The 23,196-nt window shown below is 41.1% G+C and overlaps 2 protein-coding genes across 3 annotated transcripts in view; one reads left to right on the forward strand and one right to left on the reverse strand.

The window, feature by feature from the left end:
• The window catches only part of cacna2d4a (calcium channel, voltage-dependent, alpha 2/delta subunit 4a), a 151,747-nt gene that overhangs the window by 49,444 nt on the left and 79,107 nt on the right, over positions 1 to 23,196 (forward strand). The window lies entirely within an intron of this gene.
• lrtm2a (leucine rich repeat transmembrane protein 2a) overlaps positions 4,464 to 23,196 on the reverse strand; it is a 35,730-nt gene continuing 16,997 nt past the window's right edge. Inside the window, exons 3-7 of the mRNA XM_033614503.2 lie at positions 11,490 to 11,719; positions 10,489 to 10,614; positions 9,849 to 9,937; positions 7,830 to 7,987; positions 4,464 to 6,565 (exon numbers count right to left, since the gene is read on the reverse strand). Coding sequence (XP_033470394.1) covers positions 6,042 to 6,565; positions 7,830 to 7,987; positions 9,849 to 9,937; positions 10,489 to 10,614; positions 11,490 to 11,719 — 1,127 coding nt within the window. The 3' untranslated portion in view covers positions 4,464 to 6,041. The remainder of the gene's footprint in view (positions 6,566 to 7,829; positions 7,988 to 9,848; positions 9,938 to 10,488; positions 10,615 to 11,489; positions 11,720 to 23,196) is intronic.

Genomic DNA, 23,196 nt, shown 5'->3' on the forward strand with positions numbered 1-23,196 from the left:
TATTCACAGCTGATGGAAATTACTTGCATAATTGGGAGTCTCAAACACACCTGTGTGAATCTCCCTCGCACAACTCTTCAACAAGCAGCCAGTCCTTATCCATCCATAAAAGATACCACATCTGTGTTACTATTTGCAAGCATGGATCAAAGAGACCAAAGGCACCTGAAAATGAATAATGAATGTAATATTGTAAAATGAATGAAAAGAACATTGCAGGTGCAGAGTGTAGAAGGGTCCGTTATCTCTGGTAAAAACATCTTTAGAGAAAAGAGTACAATTTGTACTGTAATAGGGTTACTTGCCTCTTCTTTGGCACCTGCTATAACTATGTAGAGTATCGGCAAATGGCACAAATATATATCACAAATTAAGGTTTAACCAGTTAATGTTGATTAAGGCTGGGTATAGTTTAAAAAAATATGAAACTGATAGAGTACTTCATTTGATACCTTTTTTTTGTACTTCATCAAAACCCATCATGTGAACGGCAGCATTCAGTTGCGTAAAATGCCAGCAAACTTTTAGACATTTTGGTGGCATCTCGGCACACTAAACTGAAAACAAATACGCCGTATGGGTTGTGGCTGCTGTGGTAGTAGGCCATTCAGACATTGCATTAAATTTGAGAACGGTTGCAGGAATTGGCAGCTAGAAAAACCAAACTTCTTTTCTAGATTTGGGTACATAAAGAATCGAAATGCAGATATCGATTGACCGGACACACTTCTACACTACTTGGTATTTGGTTGTTACCTTAAAGGTATTGCATACAGATATCCAGCCCTAATATTGATAGCTGTATTTTGTATTTCTTTGTTCCTTGTTCAGTGATTGATTAATAAGATATAGTAGTCTGACCACAAGTTGTGTTGTTTGATAGGAATATTTGCTTTTCTTGCATGCCATTAATGTTTTGTGAGTGTTAGAGCATTTTGAAAATGTGCATTTTGGCCAGCAACTCTCAGTTTAGGCCAGTGTGTGAACTGTTTTAAAAAAACTAACGTCTGAATGGACGAATGTGTTCCAGCAAATGAGAAACCGAGCAATATTTGCATGACTATAAGCAGCTAAAAGGGCTGTAATTCCATTTCCAACCACTGAGTGTCAGTGTTTGTCTGAACAGTGTCAGAGCTGGTCAGTTTCCTCCCCAGCGTCTCAGTATCATTTTTGGGTTTAGCTTCCAAGCTGATTTGGTGGCAGATTTAATTTCTCCTGCTGTGATGAAGGCCAAGGATTTGGTATTTCATAGGCTGATCCAAAATCAGTCAACAGTGACTACAAAAAACACTGTGTTTATACTCCTCTAAGGCTCAGCGATGGATTAGTATATCTCTGTGGCAGAAGTGACAGGCTGTATGTAAATAAACCTAATGCGCTCCTATTGACAGAGAAGCAGACTGGAAGAAAGAGAGCAAGAAAGAAAGATAAGTAGGTAAATAAAAAAGACAGAGTGAGAGCAGGGAAAGAATAAAGGACAGAGAGAAATATTTGACATGGAGGAGGGGGAGATGGAGCAGGAAATTAGGATAAAAACGAGGGAGAAAAGGAGGTATGATGGGGGGAGTTGAAAAGGGGAAGAAAAGACACAATAGACCAGACAGAGTGAAGGATAAAGAGGGCAGAGATGAGAGAAAGGAGGGTGAAAAGACTAAAAAAAATGATGGGAGAAGAGGCGACAGAAAGATAAATGGAGACAAGATAAGTGAGAAGAGAAGGGAAGGAGAGAGAAGATGAGAAATAGAGAAAGGTGAGAGGAGATAGAGGGCAAAGGACAGAGAAAATGAGATAAGACACAGTATACAGAGGAGCTATCATGATTGATTTATGCTCTCATTTGACCTGGTGTATCTAATCCACCTCAGCTTCTGCCGATATCTCCTGACATCTTATTTTCTGACTTTCTTTTTCACACAAAAATGTAATTTGTACGCTGCAAATAATTTCCTTCCCTCCATTTTGGATAAGAAAGGCCCCACTTTTTGATGTTATTTGACAAATTATATTCACTCGTAAATCTGGAATCAGGATGTGGTCTGTGAAGGTAGTTTTTATCTACAAATTCCTACTAATATCAACTACTTTGTTGTAGCTTCTCAGTGGTCTGGATTTAAATTTGACATAAGTGTAACATGTTTTTATTTAAATCAATGCATATTGACCAGGAAATGCTTCATCATCACCATCATATCATCATTGTCATAATCACAATCATCGTTATAAGACAACACACCATCGATTTCCGGGCAATATAGTCTTTGAGGCCCTCAGTCATCATGGCTGCTGCAGTTTTTACGTAACAAACTATAATTTATTGTTCTTTACACGCACAGGCTATAGGAACAGGTTTCAGCTAGCTAAGATACTTAGCTACCAACAACACAAGACCTGCAGACCAGGGGGTGAGAGGACAGTGTTTCTAGGTTCATAAACAGAGTTTAGCCATTGTCTGTTTTTCCAGTTACTGCCCCAAAGTCCCTGTGGAATTCATGGCTACGTTTACATGGTACACATTTAAATCCCTTTAAAATATCCAATTTGAAGTCACCAATTAGTTCTTTTTCATCTCTTTATACCAGTGAGGTGGCAGCTGTTGTTGAAGTGCATCTTGACTTCATTTGCAATTCAAGATCAATAATTCTTCAGGTTTTTGTGCATCTTGACTTCAGACCAGCTTCATCTCCTACAAATATTTATTAATATATGCAACTACTCTGGGCATCATTGCTGATGCAAGAAGTAGTGTGATGTTCATAAATGCTGCAAGATTTATGTGCATCTTCAACACTGATTTCTTTGACCAAATCGGCAGAATGTTGGCATTGTATGTTTCTGCAAAACACAAATATGTTACATTTGCTTGTTTCATATCTTGCTGATATGTTAACACTTTACATTTCTTGATGTTTAAATTTGCACTTTTATGTTGTTGTAATGCTATGGTTAACATGTGGTTAGGTTTAGGCACAAAAACTTGGTTAGTGTAGGAAATGTAATGTTCTGGCTTGAAATACCAAGATTGGTTGCTACAAAGACTGCTGGATATGTCCTGTCTGTCATTAGAAAACACCTGCTTCTATTGGTCTTGAACAGTGAGCCGCTGCTTGGCAGCTGTTTCACTTAAGTGTGATGCTAGTATCCACCATCCCATCCTTTAGAAATTCAGCTCATACACATGTAATCTAAACTATGTCATATGTATAAAAGAAAAAAATAAAATAAGATGTCCATGGTTTTCAGAGACGGACAATGCCAACATTTTATCTTGTGCCTGAGCTGGTGTCTTTTATCTCACGTCCCATCCCATAAAGGCATTAGCCTTTGCATTTTTTAATATAACAAGGACCATAAACTTTTGCTAAGGCCTTTTCCACTTTGATTAGTTGCCATGTCTTCAAGACAGCTTAACCATACCAGTTATCATGTTAAGATATTGTAATAATATCCAGTTGAAAAAAGTTGGAACCCAACATCTTCTAGATACAAATGTTTTGTCTGGTATTTTGATACTGCCACACAGGCAGTGGCAATGCCAAATGAAAGGTTATTTGTAGGAGATAAAGTTACTCCTATAGCACTACATGGAAAAAGTCATATTAAAACAATAAGCATACCTGTCACCTTCGTGATTCTCTGCTAAATACTGTCATCCTAATAAATTTCAGAGACAAGGCAGCAGTATGGGGCCCTTTTCACTCTCAATGGCCAAACTCTCTCTACACCTCTTTCAGAAACTTTACCAACTACTGAACACAAATAAATGAACACGACAAATAAACATTACAGAGATATTAAAACCTAAAACAAAACATAGAAGTCATTAACACAACAAAAGACATACATCATGAATTGATACAGAAAACCAGAAACAGTTACGTCAAAAAAACATTTGGGGGGGGAATCGCTGGGCCAACACACCATATTAGAGACTAATAGAATAATATTTATCTGTATCATACCCAGGTATAAGATAACACACTATTAATATAGGTTTATTTCCAGCCAATTAAAAATTGGGAAGGTACAATAGTTTTACTGTAGGGGAGCAATATGCAATGAAAGCCAGATTTTTGAGATTGTGTATCACCAAAGACACAAATTTAGTGCTCTGCTAACCACGAAATGTTGAAGTTTACATTGATATTTCAGGACATAAATAATTATGAATGTAAAGCAAACTTAATGAGAGAGTGCTTATCAAACAGGTTCTTCTAGAATAAGTGACGATTACAACATATAAAACAGAAGGACTCTTTGGCGGTGACAGGATTTCCATGCGTGGTGACATTGACTTCCATTGCATATTGCTGACCTTTGAGGAGAGACACAAGGACAACAATATGGGAGAAGGGATGGACGAAAGGAAAGGAAGGAGGTGGAAGTCTTTAAGGAAGTGTGAAATACTTTCCATAAATAGCACAGGATGGAAAGATGGATGGAGAGATAAAAGGACGAGAAGGAGGGGGGTAGGAGGGGGAAAAATAGCAGCGTCTTTTTTGTTTAATCCCTTGTTCGTTATAATCCCTCTGGGCACATCGTTCATTTTAGGAAGAAAGACAGGGAGGGGAGGAGGGAGCGGGATGCCAGAGGGGATCTGATTAGAGAAATAAAGTGCAGGAGTCTGAAGTTTGTAGTCCTTAGATGAAGTTTTGTAGTCCTTGCCAGGAGACAGGGTTCTCTGAGATAGTGCTTCCGTGCCATAGTAGCAAACATTCACCTCTGAGGGGTGAAATCAGTCTGTAAATGAATATTTGTATTAAAGCAAAGTCTGTGGTCCTTTTAATTTCCATAACTTCATTAAAACAATTGTGAATACTTCTCAGCGTTGAAGCGTAGTCCAAGAGGTACCGGAAAAGTAGCTTGACTGCTTTTTAACCATGACAAGAGGCTTTTGATTTGTCCAGAAATCGATCGCAATCATTTAACAAGCATCAAGGAAGCAAGAGGCTTATTCCAAGCAAATGTGACAAATACAGCAAATTCCAGTTTAAATGGTGTGTTCCTCTTGAGTCTGTGACATCTGGAGGATGTTATAGGTCCATAGACGGTCTGGGGAGAAACAGACGTGATCGAATAGGGGAGAATATCTAGCCGTTGTCTCTGACTTCATGTATTTAAAAGGTCTCGCCATCCATGAATGATCATTTTGTCGATCCAATTAGTTTCCTGTTCCATATTAAACATCTCTAACAAGTCTCAAGAGATGTGACACTCAGGAGACTCTGTGTTTGATTTCCTTTCATAATCTTTATTAGAGGCGTTGACTACATAAAAGACATCTCTTTGAGTTTATTCATTAAGTTGCCTTCGTTTCCCCTAAGACTTCCACCAGTGCCTGTTTCTTTGGGACATGGAGGTACAAAGGAATGTCAGAGGAGCATTAGGCCAGACGAGGGTGAAGGGATTTTGGCTGGGGTACTGTTTTTTTGGACGAACTTCTGAAGTGGAGGAGGAGAAAGACGCAGACAAAAGGAGAGCTGGGCACTACCGCACACCACAGACTCTTCTCATCATTGTGAATATTGGTCCATTCGACACCGTACATACTGTAAATCCCTGAAAATTCGATCCAGTTTTACAAACACTGACTGACCGTACACATCAAGTGTCTTGTAACAGCTTAAATGATATGTTTCATGTTAGAGAGAATCCTTTTTTCCTCTCTCAGCCAATATAATGGTAAATTCAGCAGCAGCCAAGAGCAGCAGTAGGTGGTTGGTAGGCGAGTTGGAGGGATGATTGGTAACAAAAACTGCAGTGAGAATGGCTCCAAATGGAAGAGAAAATCAGGGAACAGATAAGGTATGTGTATGTGAGGTGTTGGAGAGAGGGAGAAGGTTAAAAATAGAAAGAGGACGAAGAGAGGAAGACAAAAAGTGGGAGAAAGGTGTCAGTTTGAGAGTCAGAGGGAGAGATACCGTAACTGTCTGTGTGCATAAAACAAGCTCTTCCATCTCTCTCCTCTTTGAGCCCTTTTTAATTTTCACCCCTTCCAACCTTCACCCTTTGACACGCCAGCCCTCCCCCGTCCCGTCACTCCTTTAGGCCACAGAGGAGATCTGTTTCTCCTCCCTGTCCTCCCCGTCTGCCTCTCCGTCTCCCATCAGCGGCTGCCTCTTCTTCAGCTCTCTCTGGTACTTTGCCATCAGCGAGGCATAGATGCAGCCATAAGCCGCGGCTGCAACCATCATGATGCAAACGATGCCGCACACCACGCCAGCAATCACCACTGTGCCGATGGCACGGCGCACACTCACGGGTCGGTAACGAGTGCGTACGCAATCCGACGGAGGCTCTCCACCTCCACCTCCTCCACCTCCTGTGTTTGAAGAGGAGTCATCACCAGTGTTGCTGCTGTCAGAAATTGGTGTTTCCCCAATGGGGTTAAGAGCGTTCCTGCTGCAGGGAGGACCGCCTCCTTGTCCGGAACGGGAACCCTCACCTCCTCCCCCGTTCTCATCCTCAAGTTGTAGGCAGTAGTTGAACATTTCCACCGGGACGCCACGGATGTCTCGCCCACGCAGATCCTTCGGTAGCGTGCACTCCACCGCGTCCACCTTCCCCCCTAAAGGAGAGAGAAAGAGGTGCAGAGACAGGACAGGGAGAGGTCATTTATAAAATGCCTTATGCCTGTAAAGCACTACCAATTAACTGAGAGAGAGGGAAAGACAGAGAGTAGGGTGGTTGTGCCAACACTAGGATGAGTCATACATCACTTAACACACACACTGAGTTTGCTGTGCCCTCTACACTAAGTTGGAGATAGCCTCAACTAAGCCCTTCTATAATTCATTAGATGACATGCCTGGCTTCAGCAGAGCTGTGTGTGGAAGAGAGAAATATCTGAGTCACTAATTCCCACAGGCGGCAGGAGGGTGGGGGGCTCTACTTTGTTATCATCACATGCTGCATTTGTCTCCACACATAGTATTCGTCTCGAGGTCGCGTGTTAGAGAGCCATTGATCTGCACCCTCAGATGCGTAAAGCAACAGAAACAATGAGATAAAGGCGGAGGATAATAGAGAGACTGAACGAGTAAAGTGGTATTTAGCCCCCAGATGCTTTTATCTCAGCGTGTGACAAAAGAAACCCCTCTGCAAACAGAGCTCGCTCTCCAAATATCTCCAAATATCCCAGCCGTGTGTGCTTGAAGTGGTTCGCAGGAGATGGGAGTCAACACAGGCTGCTGTCACCGAGCATTTCACACTTGTTCGGTGCTTTGTCTTACTTTCTATAACACATATCGTGCATCATCTCCCCTTTTAACAGCTACTGTCATGCTTTCATGTTCAACTACCAAATGTCTCCATGTAATTTTTCTCTGCTGCTCTGATGATTATTAAATTATCATGTCTGCCGCGTGTCAGTTTTCCGTCTGACTTGTACTGAACTGAGCTGGGGAGTTGGGCCCAGCAAAGCAGAAGAGAGCAGGATGAAGAAAGGAGGAGAATGGAGCAGAAAAGAGAAGAGATGCTTCATTAGCGGGGCAGCTGAGGCCCGAGGCGCTGCGGTGAATGTAGATTTTTACACATGAGGAGAGAGCGGGGAGCAGATGTGGTTATCTGATGTATTAAACAGCCTGCGGAGACACGTGGATAATGCACACAGTACACACAATGAGCGTGGCAATGTGTATTCACACACTGATGCGGTTATATTATGTTGCTAGAAGCACAGGCATGCACAAGTAGAAACACACACCTAGCTATCTCTGAGCTGAACTAGCATTCTGCCCACTTTTTCATGACTCTTTTGCCCTCTTGTCCCTTCCCCTGTTTGAAATTATATGCACCCTTTCAGAGTTCCTGGACATAAATCAAACATCTACCTCTGTAGAGCAGCCACTCCATCCAGTGTTTAAAATCACGGAGGTTGCAGTCGCATTCCCAGGGGTTGTGTCCCAGTTCCAGGTGTTGTAGGTTGGCAAGCGGCTCAAACGCTGCCCTTTCCAAACCGTGAAGCCTGTTACCCGCTAGGGACAGCCACCTATGACATAATTAGAATAACATGCATTTATTGTCTTGGCTCCAGCTAAAGAGAAAAATTTACTCTTGTGGCACTGATTCAAAAAGCAGGCAATCACTTCATGTAGTGTACTACCATTACTGTGGTGGCCAGGTGTACGATGATTATTCTATTTATACAATAAGGTGTACGATGATTATTCTATTTGTACAATAAGGTGTACGATGATTATTCTATTTGTACAATAAGTTTGTCCCCTGTACAATGCACAGTCACAATGTTCAAATTCCCATAATTATGGATAATACGATAATTTTGAAAAACTCAAATCTACAACACAGAGGAAAAACACAACAACTTGGACAGTAGCTTAGACGTCTAGAGCAAAATCTAAAAAGCATCTATCATTCATTCATTTTTTCTCTGATATGCCTGATTTGATAACATTTTTTACATTGAGTGTGATTACATGGACGTGAATAAGACGTTTATGAGGCTTATCCCAGTCATCATCATATTCAGGATATGATGTTTACACGAGCACAGAAAAATTGGGTTATTCATACTACTCATACACATCCCAGTTTCTTTCAGAGTATTCCAGCAAGCATATTTGGGTTTCTCATAAATTAAATATGGTGTTTACATACTCAAACACATAAACTGGATACTCCTCATAAAACCATATCATATACAGATTATTCATGTCCATGTAAATGCACTCACCCGTAACTTAGAATTGTTGGGGGTTTTTTTTATGCCTCTGTGCTGGCGACAGTTGTGGCTAGAGGCATTATGTTTTTTTATGTCTGTCCATCCCATTCTCAAAAACGCCTTGGGGGATTTTTTCTTCAAATTTGGCACAAACGTCCACTTGTACTCAGCGACAAACTGATTAGAATTTGTTCATCAAAGGTCAAGGTCACTGTGACCTTGCATTTGTCTCATTCTCGCGAACATAGTATCTCAGGAACGCCCTTGAGGGAATTTCTTCAAACTTGGCACAAATGTCCACTTGGACTCAACAATGAAGGGATTACATTTTGGTGGTCAAAGAGCAAGGTCACCATGACCTTACAAACATGTTTTTGGCCATAATATAAGAATTGTTAAGCTAATTATGACAGCATCTCACACAAATGTCTACTAGAATAAAAACAAGAAGTGATGACACTTTATATCCAAAAGGTCAAAGGTCAGCTTCACTGTGACATCATAATGTTCCGCAAAAACACTTTTCTGGCCATTATTCATTGTCATATCTCAGGAACAGAAGAGGAGACATTTGTTCAGATACTGAACTGGTGACACTAATCTTGGTAGTGCACCATAAAACCTGAACAGAATGATCTCGTGCTGCTGGGTTGAAGATGTGCGTGAGACATCCATTCTTTTGAATAATATGTATAGCTGCTCTGTGGCAACATTCATATTTGAAACATTGTCAGCTATCGTGGCAACATATAAGTCTGGACAGCATAGATGTAAACCTATAACTGCAATTCAACTGATTTACGGAGGCATACAACCGAGATAGGGTACTTTCGTATTTGTCGTATTTGTGACTACAGATCCTCAAAATGGGACTTTAATGGTGTCTGTGAACACAGCATGTGTTGCAGGCAGCACAGGCAGCGGCAGCAGATGTTTTCCTCTGGACTTACACATTATGCCTATGTGTTCCCTTGGTGATAACTCGTGTACAATAATTTCAAGCCTCTGGTATGATTATTTTACATTTCTCATATGGCAATGCTGTTACAATTGAATTTTGATGACACGATCATATCGTGCTGCATGTCATTTTATAAAAAATAGTTTCTGAAATGAAAGATTCCAGGATAAAATTAATTAAAAACTAAAAAAGGTAAAATGTGTCTACCTGAGGCTCTGCAGCTCATCCAGTAGCCCCAGCGGTACAGAGGACAGACCATTCAGTGACAGATCCAGACTCTGAAGACCCCCCAAACCCTGTAGAAACATCAAAACAAGCTCTCCATTAAGCCATCTCTGCTTAGACAATACAGCATTTTACAGTACACTTTTCCCCCAAACTCATGTTAGCATTATTGGCTTCTTTTACTGTTGCCAAGGGCCAACGCTAGCATCACTCAGTGGGCTAATCTTGTTTAATTTAGGGTCCCAAAGTGAAGTCATGACACGAGCTCATCATGCAGACTGCTTTGGTTCGGATAAAAGTGGATGAAAGTGTTGAGCAAACGGTTTATTACTAATTTACCACCTGGACGGGATCCCAGTCGTGTATAACTGCTTAGGTTGGCTCTACTCCTAAACACAGCCTGTAGAGCCTCGCCCAGGAGTTCAGACAGTGTATCAGCACTGGTAGCAGCTTCTTTATTCATTCACATGCTGGAGTACTTTAGTGGATTGGCTGCTCTGATGGTATATCTCACACAGTATATAAAATTCAGCAGAATGTCCTATATGATTTGTAGCTTGGACACGTTTTTTTGTCTTGCTGTATCATCAAGATATGGTGTTGTATTATCAGCAGTACCTACCTGGAAAAGCTCTCTGTCCATTACTGTTAGTGAGTTGTTGTGCAGAGTCAGTCTCGTCAGGTTGGACATGTCTCTGAATAATCCAGCTGGTAAATTATCCAGGTAGTTATTCGAGAGGTCCAGCTCCTAAAATATGTAAAAACATGACATTTTCACTCACACACACATTTGCATTTTAGACACGCAGTGGATGGTTTTATTGGAAAGGACTTAAAAATAAAAAGAGAAATTCAGAAACCCTTTCTGGGAAACTTTATGCAAAAGGCCTGGAGGAATCTTAAAAAATAGATCAACTGCAAAACTTTAAAGCACATTTTATAGCATAAGATGACACTTCTTTTTAGCATAACTCGCATGAAGTACATTCAAAAGATAAGTGTAAAAAATTCCATAGATCATAAATGTAACAAGCACTCAAAATGGAGAATAAAATCTTTTCTTACAGCAGATAGATGCTCAGCAGTGTGCAAGTAAACTGTCTCCCAGTTCAGCTAATTAAAAAGCTGACCTTTGGGATATTTTCCAAAAAGGGTTCATATGTTGTATTATATTCAATTTCTGCCAATATACCCCCCTTAATTCTACACACTGAACCTTTAAGGTAGGAAATAAAAACCATCCATGAGGTTGTATTTACCCAGCCGTTTTTGCAGTTGCATTAACTCTCCATTGTTTTTAGTTCTTAAATATTAAATATTAACTTGGCTGTGCTTTGCACACGGTATGTTAATGGTGAATAGCCCTGCAAAACCTTGAAAATGTCAGCTTTTGTAAACTTTTCAGACTGACTTAACTTTTCCGACTGAGAGCAGAGGTTGTCTGGAGTTTGCTCAATACGAGACTCATCATACAGCATCACTTATTGTCCTGGGGGATATTCAGCATTCAAGGTCAGTGCAGAAATCACTGCACACTATGCTTAACAACATCATATTAATACATGTTCATATGCTAGGTGAAGAAAAATCTCACTGACAATAATAATAAAAAGGGCTCCAGACCTCCAGAGAGGAGAGGTTAGCGAAGGCAGAGGCTCCCAACGAGGCGAGCTTGTTGTTGGCTAGCAGAAGGGAGCGGGTCCCTGGAGGCAGGAGGTGAAGGGGAGGCAGGGAGGAGAGACCCCGGCCCCCGCAGTCCACCACCAGGCCGTCTGAGTCGCAGAGACAGGGAGGAGGGCAGGAGGAGGCTGCCGGCAGCAGCGTCGCCAGGAGGCAGAGGACACAGAGGAAGACTTGAGGAGGAGAGACAGAAAACAAACATGATTTATTATTTATTTTTTTCAGTGAATTATCTATTCGGTTTGGAATCTAATCAGGAGGATGTGTGCAGAATGGCTGCAGAGAAAGTGAGAGGAATAAGCGGACGTGTAAAGAGGAAATGAATTGAAAGGTGGAGAGGTTTTTAAGTGGGAGTGATTAGAAAATCAGAACTGTGTCACAGCTGTGACATTGTGTGAAGAAAAGAGGAAAAGATTCAAAATAAAGGGGAGTAAAGCTGCCTGTTTGTCTCATCAAAAAATGATAATTTTGTCTTTGCTTACACATCCAGTGGAAGATTTCTTCTATAAAAACTGAAAAGTCCTGCTGAAGCTGTATTTAGCTTGATAGATTTACCACAGAATCAAAACAAGGGGGGTGGGAAGTACGTTTGGAGCAACTGCACTTTACACTCCTGGCTGACGTTCACTTTAAGTCACGGATCACTGTATTGCGGCTGGAGTGATGTCAATGCAAGATGGAGTCTTGTATTAGCTGTTCATCTGTGTGGATGCACGTGTGTGTAGCCTACTCAGTCTAGTTTATTCTCAAAGTTGTCACCCCCTTGTACTTGTGGTTTTTGTTTTGTATTTACGGCCCGACTGGTATGTTATCATCCCATTAAATGGCTGTTATCTTTGGTTATAAGCCTCATAGATATGGGTCAGTAAGGGCTGTTATCAGCCCATTTAATGGCTGTTACCAGTTTGTTAGCGTTCTCTTTCAATTTCCTTAAGGCACCAAAACGAGATGGTGAGTTTAAGAAAAAGATCATAGTTGGGCTTAAGTATTCAGTATAGTAGTTTGTCATAGGACTAGTCTGGTCTCGTGGGTAAAAGTTTGAGAGGCTCTTTGGGGAAGCCCTTTCTGGCAAAAAGTTTTATTTCATGGTCTGCTAATGTCCTCAACGCAATAATAGGTGTGGCAGGCCCCTGCTAAGCCCTATCTATGATGCTTATCACCACAGCTAACGGCCGTTTAATGGCCTGATAACAGCCAAATATTTATAAGCGTGTCTGGCTTTGTCTTTCTGAGTGTACATTTGTGTGCAACTCAAAGCACTTGGAGAGACACTCGTGAGGAAAGCCCATTCTGTTTTATTTCATTTTGGACTCATTGTTTTCCTGCAGACTACCGACGTTTCATCATTTCCACTTAGGATCTCTGTTTATTTCTCTTTTCCTCTTTCATTCTGTTTTAAGTTTTTGTATCTGTCATTTTTTTGCTCCTCTCATGTTTCTCTTTGCATCTATCAGTTTATTCCTTTTCATATTCATTTGTGTCTGTCTTTCTGTCTGTCTTCAATCTGTCTGTCCCCCTCTCCACTCCTTAATTCTCTCTCTCTCTCACTTGAGTCTCTTTATCTCTCTCATTCTCTTTCACTTTGAGCCCCTTGGCACTGCTCTGTATTCCCTCAGTGTCTCGTTACAGTGGCTGACTTTGTTTCCGTCCAATGGCTTATCAGTACGACTTATGCTTTATCTCTCTGTGTATGTGTGAGTGTGGATGTGTGTCTGTGTGGGCATATGCTCGTGCGTGCATGTGTGTGTGTGTTAAGCACCAACAAAGCGTGATATTAAGAAAACTACTCTGTCTAAACTCCAGACACAGACACAGCACTTTTTACTTCCTGACAACACTCTTTGCCTCACTAGCAGATTTCATCACTTGCATCATCTGCATATTATTAGCATCCATTTCTCAGCGTGCCATTGCCTTTTGTCACACTATGTCTCACCCGCTCTCTGTTGTTGTATTTTCTCTCTGTTAGTCCATCTGTTTTTCTCTAAATTTGCCTTCTCTCTCAATTTCTCTCTACGTCCTCTCACTCGCACTCGAGACTTCATTGCCTTTCACAATATTGGCTGTCTGGCTCCGAGTGTGATGAAACTCTGTGAAATAGCCCTTTACTGGCCACTCCACATTGTGATATGCTCAAAAAACACACAACCACATTATAAATATCAAAAGATATGAGGCATTGCGTAATGAAAATCATCTCATTCTTTTAAAGTAACTTGACTTTCCTCTGGGCCTCTGTATCTCACCACAGATAAAATATGAAGCTTGTAATGACGCATCAAGAAAGAGAGTTGAGAGGATGCTTTATAAATCCCATTAAACCATGTTTTATTCCCTTTAAACTGGTCATAAATAGACTCCCAGTGTGAACTGAAAGTAGGAAATTACAGTTTTGCCACTGGATAGACAGTGAACGTAAGTAATGATACATGATGAGTAATGCATTCAGAATGGAAAGACAGGCTGAGTGATTTGATAAAAATATCTAGCTGCCGAATGATTAATCACCTCTCTAAGCTCGTCAAAATATTGTTAAAGGGGCAATTTCACATTTTGGGAAACATGCAGCTACCCAGCAATTAGCTCAGCATAAATGGAGGGGGCAAGGAGAAATAGTTAGCCTGTTGTTTGCCTGATGACCTCACGGTGAAGTCAGATTTTACTGACAGACAACAGACAGACAAATTACTGTGCCCCGCCATGAAACACTCTTGCATATAATCCCCCTAACACCATATATTTGTTTAATATTTATACGGATTATAGAAACAACATAAAACGTTTTAGCCTGGGGTCTTAATGGGGGTTGTTTCTTTTGTTTTGTATCTCTGGATAGAGCCAGGCTCGTTTTTAATCTGCATGCCAAACCAAGCTAACCAGCTGCTGGCTGTAGCTTCATATTTATCGTACAAACATGTGAATAAGTGCATTTCCCAAAATGTCTTTACTATTCTGAATTAAAATCAATGCAATGAAAGTACGATGAAAATTGCAAGGGCAGCTATTTCTTTTCAATCACGGTTTACATTCAAAAAATGCATTTTAACCATAGACTAAAAAATAATGGACATAGTCACCGAAATGTTACCTATTGGTTTGTGGACTCTCCTGTTGAAGCCTCTACTTGGCATTTGGCCCTCGCCATAATGGACTTTTGGAGCCCGAAGTGCTCATATTTTGACAAGAAGCTAGAGCTGTAGAGGAGATAGGGTTGCATCTGACTCACGCCTCACAGACAGCATGTCACTCAGTGTTGCCATGCTGCTAATTATGCATAACTTTAAGCCTTAATAAAATGTAAACAAGTGAGTTATATAAAAATTCACCCCTTGAACAGTTGTAATAAAGGTTGAAATTAGCTATAGAAACCAAAACATGTTTATTTCTGATGTAAATTTGGACATTTTGACATTGGGGTCTGTGGGGATTGGAACTGCAGTTTTTAACACATTTTCCCCATTTGCCCCACAACCCAAGTGCAAATTCAAAATGGCTGGGTTAGGGCTCAAATATATTTGACCAAATATCTCCAAATCAATATATCAATATATACATTACATCACTTTACTGTAAGGCAGTCTTTAAAGCCAAGAAAAGACAACTTAGGATATCATGGTCTCCAAAATCCAAGATAATATTTCATCTCATATTATGATATCGATACAATATTGACATGTTGCACAGCCCTAGTCTGAGAGGAGAATTAATATTAGAGATTCATTAGATTTTCATTCTCTCATTTACACTTACTACACTTTGTTGAAATGTCTGGAAACTCCATTGTATGGGTCTGAATACACTCTCACAATGGTCTCAAAATAGCATCCCTCCTCACAGAGCTTTTACCTGCCAGACGGAACATGACCTCTCTCTGCCAGGACACTGCCCCATTTTGTAATGTGAACCAAAAAGGTTCAGGAAGTAAAGACAGTGGCCTTGTAAGTAAGAGAGATCAGTGTGTGACCTTTCTCCTGTTCCCGTACCCATTATCATCTCCGCTCCATCCGGCAGTATAATCCTAATCTCTGGGAAAATTAATGCCACTTCATAAATGGATGAAGGGAGAGTTTCTGAGGTATTCTGAAGCGTCCCGTGCCATCTTACTTTGTGTTGGAAATGCTTCAGAGGGCCAATCTTTCACGGCAGCAGCTCAGAAAGGAATCTGGAAGGATTTTGCCACACAGTGGCTGTGAGTTTCCTAGAGCAGGTTTGAAAAGGTACAGTCGTGCAGGAGATTTGTGAGGACAATGTAGCTTGGAGGTAGAAGCGCTGTTATACAACTGAGAGAGAGTGAAAGAGAAAAACTGTATGTTTCACTACTTCTGCCTCATATCACATCAAATTCCAAATTGCGGTCATCTTTGTGCACCTTTCATCTCTCTCAGCTGCAATATGGGCTTTATTTTGCAAAGGTATTCTCTTTTTCCCCCACTCCTTCGTTCCTCTCTCCACACCTGAACCCCTCTTTTACTGTACGCTAAAACTCCCCCTCAACCCCCTCCCGCCCTGCCTCGGTGCGGAAGCCTATCTTCCAACATTTATGAGTGGTTTTAGCTGCTCTCGTGGAGGAGGTGGTTGTTGTTTTGGCTTATTTTAGCTGCTCCAAATCCTCTCTGCTGTAGCGCTCCATGCAGCCAAACCAGAAGGAAAAAATTCAGCAGCCACAGTCAGAGGAAGATAGGGAGGTTCAGTCCAAATAAGTTTAAGTGGTTCTGCGCAGTTTAATTCAGTCCAAACAGACTTCAGACTGAATCTTTTATAAGAATCCCCAAACACATACCGTAAAAGTGCTGACATTTTGGGCGAATGTAGGCTGGCAATGCTTTCAGCGATGGGAAACAGACTGAGACACAGCATTAAAATGCAACACGATGTTCCTGTTTGATTGAAGCAAGACTTCTGAGGCAACTCTTGGAGCAGTGTTGCCCAGTAAACTCCCAACACCCCCAACTAGTTCTCATAAGTGACACTTGTGAAAAATTTACATTAATCAAAGATTAGGCAATATTGATTTGCTTTTTTTGGTCTCATTTATTGAGTTTTATAAAATATTTTTATATTATTTGCAAGGAAAAATATCATTTTAGCTTGTTTTCTTGATAATTAAATATTTTAAACCTCTTTTGTTACATCCAAATTGCACATTAAAGCTGGGGTATGCAGTTGTCTGGAAAAGAAAAGAAAAAAACCCACCAGCATTTGAAAATACAGCCATGTCCTGCAGCTCTCCCCTCTCTGTTCTAAGCCCCTTCCACTAGACAAATACAGGCATATGCACACACTTTACACAGTAGCAAGTATGAGTACTAGTCATTATCTTCGTGATTGTGATCGCGATGTCATTATATAGCGGCAATTCTATGAGAATTCCTGTCCTGTTTTCTTTGCCAACTTTTGGGCCTGAAAAGCCCTTAAAGATGACACATTAACTGTGTCTCAATTCAGGGGCTGCAGCCTTCGAAGGCTGCATTTGAAGACGGATTGCGTCACATCGGCGCAAACAAAGCCGTCCCATTTCAAAGGTTCCTTCAAATGCGGCCAAGAAATGCAGCCTTCTTTCCCAGAATTTAAAGGATGGAAACGATGAATCCTTCGTGGCCCGGCCTATCCCAAGATGTATTGCGCGCTGGTGACAATTGGGTGGTTTTCATTATGGCGTTTTACACACTGACAGTAGTGGCGGCAGATTACACTTTTAAACGTAAGTACTGGGTTTCGACTCACTTGAATAGCTAACAATACAAATGTTATAAAACACAAGAGGCCTTCAAACCTAAAATTTTTGTTCAAAAAAAGGAACTAACATACGTGACGTTAGCAATGCTAACTGAAGTTGCTAGTTAGCTTCTTTCGTCAAGCACAGCTGGTTGCAAGGTTACAGGAACGGGTCGGGGCGAGAACAACTGGTGATGCAACCAGGAAATCCTCCGCAGACCAGACCATCCCATTTCAGAGACGGTTCAGTTTGGCTGATGCCGTCTTCAAAGGACAGGGCCGACGTAGACAGCGAAGGCCAGATCCTTCAAAGGCTGCAGCCCCTGAATTGTGACACAGCAAACGTGATTCGAGGCTCTAGTTAATGACACAAACACTAACTGGAATTAGCCACAGCCGGGAGCCTTTGGTTTTGGTTAGCAGAAGGCTAAACAATAAGCAACATTTTTTCTCCTCTGAAAGGCTTTGTCGATGCTGACATGTGTTTATTGCGTTTATTGTCAGACTCTCTTTTTGATAAGTCCATCTTCCTTTTTGGGTTTGCTTTGCATTGTAGGCAGGTGTTGCTAATGCTAGAATAGCAACTTTCTCAACAGGATTGTCTGCCATTGATTCAGGCTTTTGCCATCTGAAGGGACCAACTCACACATCTTCATAGAACAGCAAATAGGAATGCCCTCTCACAGGCTAGGTTTTCTTAGCCTGAAAAGACGACCAAGAAGAGGCACAGAAGTCTTATGTTTTCTTGGACCACTTGAATAACAATATGCTGAAAAGTTGGGGATTTTTACCCAATGCTACAACAACAGCAATAAAACTGCCTACCCCAGCTTTAATCGAATTAATGAAGATTAGAGCTATTAGCTATTAGAGCTAGTTATTGCCCATTTGGCAGATCTGTTGAGGCTTCCAACAGCCCTTCTTTCTTTTCGCCATGCTAACTGGCACTGTAACTGTGCACGAGTTGTAAAAGGACGCAAATGACACAGGTCGTAGTCAGTGTATGTTTAAATGATCATTTCTGTGTGTGTGTGTGTGTGTGTGTGTGTGGCTATGTTCAGTGACTTCTGCGTCTCGCAGTACTTTCTCTTTAGTTTCTCCATCTGTACAAAGTTTCAGGATTATGGTGTTATGCTGACACACACACACAAATCTACACAGACACTGTCAGTGTGTTATTTTTACCGTTTGCCACCTTCACGAGCATATGAGGCGTCATATGACTCCTGTAAATGTGGTGATGTTTCACAGCGTCTCCTAGGCAACACTGCTTGACAACTCTGGGGCCTCAGCTGTCTGTAAGTTTATATCCAGGGGCCCCTGGGTGACACCGGACCCAGCCATGATGTCATCACCGCAGGCACCTCCGTTACTGAGCTTAGTTGCATGTTACCAGGGACCAAGCTGTTTTCCATGCAAGCGACAGACTTGCTGCTCTCTTATTACTAGAATGACCAGCTGTCCTCCAGGCAACAGACTGACTCGCCTGTATTTCTTAACTCTTTAATGTTTCACACAGTCCTTTGTGCAGGATTTAAAGAGTTTCGATTTGACTCTTGACTCCCAACCTCAGCTACATTACCTGATACGTTACAATATGCCTTTACTCACATTAGGATAATGATCCCTGAATACACTCAGTGTAAATTACTGTCAACAGCACCTCGGGTTTAAAGGTCCAGTGTGTAGGATTTAGTGATATATATTGGCAGAAATGGAATATAATATAAGGATGTTTTCTTTAGTGTATAATCACCTGAAAATAAGCATCATTGTGTTTTCGTTACCTTATAATGAGCAGTTTATATCTACATAGAGTGCAGGTACTCGTCCACAGAAGTCGTCCGCAACTTTGCGAACCAAACACTGGCTCTAGATAGGGCCATTCGTGTTTTGGTGTTTTTACATCAGCCACCATATAAGATGCCCCTCTGTGATGAGCAGCTTTGGAAAAAACGTTTTTTTTTTAAACGTAAAACTGCTTTGTTAAGCGTTTTTACCAGTTTAAATCAATGGGTGTGTTTGTTTTTGAGAGGAAGAGACCTCTGCGGATAATTCGACTCCCGGTAAAAATCTCCTGAACATCCAAATCTGAAATTATTAGTGAAAAAAGCTGAGCACATAACAGCAGGTACTGGGCGAGTGGACCATCTCCAACGAGCCGAACAGCATCAAAGAAACACTGATTTGTAACGTGAAACTGCTTAATTCAGAGTTTTTTTTTACTGGTTTTCATCACTTGGTCCATTTGTTTTGGCGAGTTAGAGACTTATGCAGATAACTCAGCTTCCAGTAAAAATTTCAGCTGGTTGCAATCTGCAATCCTCACTGCTAGATGCCACTAAATCCCCTAAATCTTACGCACTGTTCCTTTAAGAAAATTGTGATAAGAATTTTTCACTATTTTCTGAGTTTCTATTGACCAAATGATTCAGATCTAATCACCAGTAAAGATAATTAATCAGCTTCTACTTTGGCATTTGGCATATTTTAGGGTCAGTATCAATCAAAATGTCACAAATACAATAAAGCATAATGAAAAAAAAGGGACCTGCACACCAGCTGGTCTTCCCCCAGATCAACTAGTGCCTTCAGTAGTAGCAATAATGCTAGGATAATATTGACAGCATATATCATATATTAATATTATCCTTCATATATATTGTGTGTGTTAAATATCAGTTGCAAGGATCCAGTTTGGTTTTATCAGAGTGATGATACAAAACTTGCTAGGTCTGTAAGTGATGATAAGAGACATGATGGATACATGATAATATGATAATGCCTTCCCCTGTTTGACTAACAGAGACAGTTATGAGTATCCTAAGAATTATAACTTGTCATATCTGATGTGTAACCTCCCATCTGTACTATCTCACACACTCACACACACACTATTTACACACTGTGTGGCCTGTCCTTCTGCCACAACAGTGTCTGTGTAATTTGTCAGAGGCTGTTAGATGTCTGATCTCCACCGTAACCCGAGACCTCATTTAGTTAGCAGATGGAAAATAGCCAGGCAGCGTGTGCGCAGCGTGTGCACGCAGTGTACTCGCCTTGGATTTAGTGTATGTTTGAATCCCTTTATACAGTCTGCTGTCTCACCATACGCATGGCTTTACTGTCTGAGGCTCAGAATAAGAGCTATCAAAGAATACACAACACTCATATCAAGGTCCCTGCAGTACAACCGCATTATTTCAACACTGACTAGGTAATGCCGTGTTACCGTAGCAACCAAGTGCTATAGACAGTGGTAAAAAAAAGGAAGAGAAGGCATAGGGAGAGAAGTTTGTGGTTCACATCAAATCCAATCATTTAACCCACATTATCTCTTTTCTCTCACACACGCAACCTTTCTGCCTGACTCTCGGGCACTTAATCGCTTACTCACACACAGGAAGTCATGGTCATGCACATACACACACACACACACGCTGACACACACGTACAGCAGTTGAGGATAAGCAGGAACAGGGTGCAGGGGTTTAGGCTGCACTCCTGCTGACAGTGTGATGAGAGGAGAGGAGAGACTCTTTCTCTTTCTCCAAAATCTTGTTTTTTTTTTGTATCCTGTATTCTCAGCCCCTGTGGGATTACTTCCAGTATTTCTGTCTTTCTCCCATCTCTGTTTACTTTTTCTCCTTCTCTCATCCTCCATTTCTCTCCTACCTACTGTCTCTCTCTGTCTCCACTGTGTCCATTACTCCCATGATGAATTCTGCATCGGTAAGACAGAATCATTATTTTGACTTGGAGGGGTGAGAGTGGGTAAAATGTAGACTGATCTGCCTCTCTAATTCATGCTATCTGTATCAATTTGTTGTGACACGTGCGCTCACACGCACAAAAACATGGCCCATGGGAGAGTATGACACATAGTGACATTGTTTCCGGGATAGTGGCTATTAATTAGCGGGAGTGACAGGTAAGACAGAAAGAGGGAGAGATAAAAGGATGAGAACAAAGGGAAAAGAGGTGATGGAAAACAAGTTATCAGTGAAGCAAAATCTGAGGCCATTTTTAGCAAATCCCCAGCTGAATATTTCGCTGTAACACCATGTCTTTGATGGATGTAGCATTGCTTCCTACTGACCACTCAACTGGGCCTCGGTCCAAGGCTGAATACATTCAGAATTTGGAGAGAAAATGAAGGGCGCTTGGCTTTTTGATGTCACATCGGCATCAATGCGACTAGAATAGAATAGATTCTGCATTGGATGTGTGACAAGTCGTAATGTATGCCCACTCATCCCTCAGATGGGATGGATAGACGGGTGGTATTGATCCAAAGCACACACACATACGCACAGTATGTGAGAGACAGCCGTCATGTTGTGGTTTTTAATGTCATTGTTTCCTGAGTTTTTAGTTGGTTATGTTGTCTGTGCTGTAAACCACAATTTTTATAGACAGACAGAATGATCGAGGTGAAGTAGTAGCTCTAATCCTAATATTAGACTTGGTTGTACAGTGCTTGAGATCTCTTATCTTGCTAATTGGATGCCCTTTTCACAGGCTTGTGGAGTGTTCACAAAGACAAATCGAGCACATCTCTGATGGCTTATATTATCCGGGACCATTATCAGCCATTTTCTATGATTACTCGCTGGGTAAAGTTCTGTTTTTTCTCAGGAGTGGGCCTTGCTAGCTTATCAGCCTCATGCTGGATCCATACCGAACTTGCTTTGAGTGTAATACGATATCAGTGTCGCTCGGCAAGTGCTGAACTGGAGTGGGGCTGTTTGTGGTGCAGAGGATTATCCAGATTTATCCCTGCCAATGTCCTTTGAAAGTGGGCCAGTGCCACATATTTGTGTGTTTCATTTGGCACATTCCTGTTGTACCTGCACCAAACTAAACTGTGGTCAAAAGGGATGGGGAAATAAACCTGCTTGCAGACATGTGCATGCACGTTTATGCATGCGTCGTGCCCAGCTGGCACTAGTTCAAGGTCACCTCAGAGTTAGCAATCATCTAATTCCTACATGGAGCTCATAGCCAAGCTGACGAAAATCACCACATCAAACTAAACGTAAAGTCCTAGATCATAAACATTACAAGCCACCACCACTCAGGAGGTCAGGGGTCAAAGCCTCTCCAGATAGGAGATTATATTTCTGTATTCCTAGAAATATCAATACTATAAACTGTTGCAGGGAAGAGGACAGAAATAAATTTGTGATGGGTTGTAGCTTGTGGTGAAAAATTACAGCCCAGTCAGCCAGAATGAAATGCTGTCATTGAACGTTTCTGCAAACCACATGTATTATTTTGTTCGTTTCATACGTATCATATCAACATTTCTAAAGTGACACAAGTCAGATTATGTAAGATGAGTTTCTCGTCAGCGGGAGGAGGGCATGGTCGATGGCGTGACATCAAGACGAGATGACTGCCAAGCAGCATAAAGCAGCAGACCACTGATCAAAACCAACAAACAATGAAAGTGGGTCTTTTTTTTGGATAAAACCAACTATTTTTTAACAGTATGTCAAGACATTTCTAGATATGTTTTTGTGACAAATCGAGGTATCTTTTAAGGAGAGTTTATGGTATTATCAGCTGTGTTTGCAGTGACCAAACTGGGTATTTTAAGCCAAAACATGATGTTTGTTAACCTTAACCAAGTGTTATTTTGTGTGTGTATGCTTAACACTAACCACACATTAACCACAGCATTGTCACAGCATAAAATTAAAAATTGAAATGTAAAGTTTCAACATATCCGCTACACATGAACATATAAAATGTACAAATGTAGCATATCAGTGGTTTGTAGAAACCTACAATGCAGATGTTTATTCTGGCAACTGGGTTAAAAATGATAAAGTAAAATTCAAAATGTTCAAGTCGTCCCTCAATGGAGAGACCTTACTGTTTAAAAGCTGACTCTTGGCGGAATTAATGTGGGTGTCCTGTGATCCGTACC

The sequence above is a fragment of the Epinephelus lanceolatus genome, chromosome 23 (genome assembly GCF_041903045.1).
Source record: "Epinephelus lanceolatus isolate andai-2023 chromosome 23, ASM4190304v1, whole genome shotgun sequence".
Taxonomy (NCBI): Eukaryota; Metazoa; Chordata; class Actinopteri; order Perciformes; family Serranidae; genus Epinephelus; species Epinephelus lanceolatus.